Here is a 5,190-nt window from a genome sequence, read left to right on the forward strand (position 1 = left end):
GCAAGTTGAGCTCCAGTCCGTTCGGCCGACTTTTGAGACTCCGTGCGATGATTGGCCAGGGCAGACAACTCCCACTCTTCGACCTCCTTTAAACATTTCAAATTTTCATCCTCAGCAGCTCGAGCAGCAGCAGCTTCCTCTTCGGATCGCCTATGAAAGTGCGACCTCCCATGCTTGGACTTAGAAGGCGATCTGTGCTTACGCTTCTGAGGGTGGCTAGGACCAGCAGCTTTGGCCTCGACCTGCGAGCCAACCATCTCGGTACTAGGGGAAACACCTCAAACTGGGTGAGGAGAAAGGTTGTGAAGATGGATCTCCTTGCTGCCGATGTCAATTGGGGTGTCCGGCCTTTGCATCTCAGTTGTTGGAGTGGCCGAAGTATCTGGGTCGGGTAACTGAGGAGCGGTGCGACGTGGAGCCCGATCATGTGTAGGAGTGGACTGTTGAGCTTGTTCACGAGCAGCTCACTCCTGGCGAGCTTGAGCATGCTGAGTCAGACGACCCAACATAATTTTGGTCTCTGCAAATTTGCGACCTCAAAAAGTTAGCGGAGGAAGAAAAAAGAAAACTAGTAGAGAGGATAGTGAATCACCTAACGACCCGGTGATGGGTACAGAAGCACGAGATAAGCGCGCGAGACAGAAAATCTCTTCAGTCAGTAACTTTTTTGAAAAAAATGGGTTAGAAGCGAGACTATTAATCAAATCCCGATCTAGACCCTCTCCTTCAGTAACCGGTTCGAGTTTCTCTCCAGACCATTTGAGAGTGAAGGGCCATTTTTTACCAGGTGGAGGTCGCACGAAGATGAAGCGATCCTTCCAAGGACCAGTGTTGGACTTAAGAGGCTCTAAATATCTACATTGTCTACGGAAGGTGAGGTAGAAAAAACCTCTATTGGCAGACCTAGTGGAAGTAGTAAAAGAATAGAGTGACCAAAAGTTATCAAAACTGGGGTCGAGATCGAAAGCTCGCATTATTATGACAAAAAGTATGATGTGGCTAATGGAATTGGGGGACAACTGCATGGGATTTAACCTTAATCCCCTAAGTATGCGAGCTACAGGGGGAGCTAAAGGCATTCGCAGACCAGCCTCAAAATGGCCAATCGATAAAGTACAGAAACCTCTAGGAGGTGTATGCATGCGATCAAAAGAACGGGGGATCAAGACCTCGAAATCATGCGGGATGAAGTACTTTTCCTTTATTTGGGAAATGGATTGTTTCACTTTACTGACAATACCAATCCAAAGGTTGTTATCTAATGCTTGTTGAAATCTAACGTGCCTAGGGGCCCCATCATCAGATGAGTCATTGGAGGGATTCGATCTAGACCTCGACCTAGACCTAGATCAAGACTTAGACCTGACCACTGAAGGTCCCTCTGGATGTTCCTCATGCAAGGGAGAAGTCACAGAAATAGAAAAGGAAAAGCTCGAATTAATGGAAGACATGGTACCTTGTTAAAGATCGAGGAGGCAGGTCGCTGGGAATCTAGCAACGATCTCGAGGGCAGAGTGGTGGAGCAGGCGGATTTTGAAAAAGGGGGGTATATATAGACCACTATATGGAAAGACGCACCATTGCAGGATGAGGGGATGTACGGCGCGTGGCGCTTCGAGGATCGAGCCGACTAATGGATTGCTGGCGCGTGGCGTTTTATTGATGCAACGATTGGACTTATCGTAGCAAGACCTTTCGGTTACTGATCTTGGATGACGGTACATATTCAAGGCTTCAACCCTCGATTATCAAATTGCATCAAACACACGACCCTGCGAGGACTTCTTTCGACCCAAATTGGAAGAGATATGCTTCTCCCCAATGTAATAAATTACATTTGGAAGAAGTGGGGGAATTATGATGAGGATGCCACAAGAAGAGGGAGATTAGAATGTGGTGTTGCCGGTTGGTCGCATAGAAGATCGCAGGTCGAGGGGGATAAAGAACATAAACAAGGTCGCAGGGTGAGGTCATGAGATCGCATGTGACGCATTATGGCTTGATGACGTCTCAAATCGGGCCAAGGGAACCCAAATCCGACCCGCAATACTCATTGGACAGGTGTCCACTAAAGAAGCAACTTAGTCTCTGCAGGGGCGAGCATGGAGCTGACACTTGTCCCGCAAGTGGGTCCCATCCTCCATTGTCTATAAATACTCCAAGTCCCCACTGAGAGAAGCTACCCTGTTTCTCCGCACTTATATTTTAGATTGCCGAATTTTACCTTCAATCTCAGCATCTGACTTAGGCATCGGAGTTTCGTTGTCGGGATGATCCCGACTAGCTTTGTATTTTGTTTCCAGATAACAGATCCAAATCGGTGATGTGAGAGGTCGAGATCATTGATCAAGGTCAAACGTGATCGAGGCGGATCAATATTCAATGAAAATTCAAAAGTTAATTAACAATAGAACTCATTAAGTTGTCATGTAAACATATGGTTCCATTATTCATTTGCTAGTTTGATTTTGTTGGAGGAGAAATCCTCTTGCCTGGCTTCATGAGTTTATTGAGTTTTTTTTATATATATATAATTATTTATCATCTACCCACTACTAATCGTTGGAGTTTCAATATCAATTTTCTTATTCATTATTAACTATTTTCATTGTCTTCTCAAATATACTGCACACATATTTCTTATCAATTTGATGTATTCACTTTATGAACTTTAGATGGAATTTTGAACCAATCAAAATTAAGTGATTTAATTTATGTTTTATTTTCGATTTCCTTTTGTAATAGGGAACGTATCCTACTTTTATAGATACACCCGTGTCTATGTGGATGGTCAACATCAATCTTATTTTTTATTAATTTTGTAAAAGATAGTTATAAAAATTATAAACATATTATAAACTTTGGATTATTTTGAAAAATATATTTAGTAATAACTATTTATTAAGAATTAATACAATAATTTTTTATATGGCGTATAATAGTTGCTATTTATTAAGATGTTGTTTAGAATTGTCCTTAATGAATCTATAGTTTCACTAGGGTTGTTGATTCTATTTTTCAATTTTCTTGCTTGAACTTTGTCTGTTTTCGTATCATTAAGTTAATTATTTTGATGCAATTATTGAAAAATATTCTTAGATTGTGTAGGTTGTAGTAAATTATATGCATGAGTGAAGATGAAGGATGGGAGCTCCTTCAAAAGATAGCACTCCCAAATAGTTATTCACAAGGTTAGTTTGTAAATATTTTTGTTTTTGTTTTATTGATTTTGAATCTTCTTCTCTAGTTAGTGACAAAAAGAAAAAGAGTAATGATGCTAAAAATATCATTAATAGTATATATTAGGCGAAAAAGATTATTTTAATATGTCTAATATTTTTTTATAGTTTTCATGACGACAATATGTGTGAAAAAACTATCTTTAAAAATTATTAGTGCCAAAAAAATTGTTATTATGAATAATTAGTGACAATTTCATGAAAATACAAACATAACAACAATTCTATTTTTATTTGTTTTAAGTATGGGGCGAAATTCTCTTATTTTGATTTGTTTTAATTGCACAAATTTAATATATTGAATTAACAAACGTAAATAACTAACAATAATTCATTATGTATGCAGAGCTACCTACAACTGAAATAAAGTTATTGGAAGAATATGGAAGGAAAATAGTAAAAAAATGTGGTTATTTACCATTACCCATTTCAGTTATTGGGGGAACTCTTCGTCATGAAAAGGCATCAATAGAATAGAAAAATGTGTGTAGAAATCTTGATTCGTACCTTCAACATGGAAGAGGTTTGGAGACTGACAGAAGAGTTAATCAAATACTAGATTTGAGTTACAATATGCTCCCTTACAACCCGAAATCATGTCTTTTGTATTTGGCATGTTTTAAAAAGGATCAAGAAATAGATACAGAAAAACTATATTTACTATGGATGGCTGAAGGAATGATTTCTTCAGAAGACAAGGGAAAGGGAGAAAGTTTGAGAGATGTGGCAGAACGGTATTTATTTGAGCCAGAAAATAGGTGTATGGTTCAAGTGGAAATAGACGAGTTGCCACTGTATAAAAGGTTTAAGTCATGCCGGCTTCATGATATGATTAGAGATCTATGTTTGTCAAAAGGAAAAAGAAAAGGATTTCTGAAGGTTATGGATAGAGAGATGGGAGGAGGAGACTCTGCCATTTGCAAAATAAATAGATTGGCTATTCATGCGGTGGGAGTGGATAACGATCTTAGTCAAAGGATTGGGGAAAATAAGAACATAAGATCTTTTGTATTCAAAGGTTATCAATTTGAGAATTGGAAATTGCCCAAAGGAATCGCAAAATGGGAGCTGTTGAAGCTATTGAGTCTCGAAAATAGTATTGTGAAAGAATTGCCACCATCTATATGCAAGCTACCTTGTTTGCAGACATTGAATGTGAAAAATATAATGAGATTACCTAATTGCATATACAAAATGAAGCGCTTGAGGCATCTATTTATGAAAGATGATCATGAGAGGGTTGGAGGCGAAAAATTGAAATTTGAAGGGTTGAATGAATTGGAGATGGTTGATGATATCTGGGTTGGTGATGTGGTTGATGATATCACTCATCTTCTTAAATTGCCAAAGATGGACATGGATGTCAATACGAATCGGGAAGATGGCTCAACTCTTTTCAGGAGGTTCGTGATGTATCACTCACTACATTACTTGAGAATCACACATTGTCGAGTGAGCAAATTACCAACTTATGAAGTTCAACTATATCAAAATATGATAGAATTGCAGCTTGTGGGTACAAGGATTGAGGAAGACCCAATGGAAATACTAGAGAAGCTTCCCATGTTAAGAGTTCTTGGCTTGTGGAGCAATCCATATGTGGACAGAGAGATGGTTTGTCGGGCAACTGGATTTCCTTAACTCAAGGAACTTGTTTTGCATGGGTTGTTGAATTTAATGGGGTGGAGAGTGGAGAAAGGAGCAATGCTCAACCTCTCTAGTCTACTTATTGCAGAATGCAGTAAATTGAAGATGATTCCAGATGAATTGGAATTCATTAATACTCTCCAAGAACTGAGAATTATATCTATGCCAGAAGAGTTTGCGAAGAGGGTAGGAGTGGTGGATGGTGAAGGAGAAGATTATCACAAAATCAAACACATTCCAGATATTTTCATTTATACCAATTAATACCAATTATAGGTCTCGCTTATTTATAACTATAATTGAT

General features: G+C 38.8%; 1 protein-coding gene across 1 annotated transcript; it reads left to right on the forward strand.

Annotated features, from left to right (window-relative positions):
- Positions 1-3,905: 3,905 nt before the first annotated feature.
- LOC148788077 (putative disease resistance protein At1g59780) lies at positions 3,906-4,880 on the forward strand. Its single transcript, XM_088880329.1, has one exon. It carries the CDS (start codon positions 3,906-3,908, stop codon positions 4,878-4,880), a length of 975 nt encoding a protein of 324 aa, XP_088736455.1.
- Positions 4,881-5,190: the final 310 nt, after the last annotated feature.

The sequence above is a fragment of the Sesamum indicum genome, linkage group LG5, assembly GCF_026168435.1.
Source record: "Sesamum indicum cultivar Baizhima isolate 11 linkage group LG5, ASM2616843v1, whole genome shotgun sequence".
In the NCBI taxonomy this organism is placed as follows: Eukaryota; Viridiplantae; Streptophyta; class Magnoliopsida; order Lamiales; family Pedaliaceae; genus Sesamum; species Sesamum indicum.

Excerpts from the sequence above, each read along its gene's own strand:
- LOC148788077 (XM_088880329.1), top strand. The coding sequence starts at position 3,906 with ATGGCTGAAGGAATGATTTCTTCAGAAGACAAGGGAAAGGGAGAAAGT.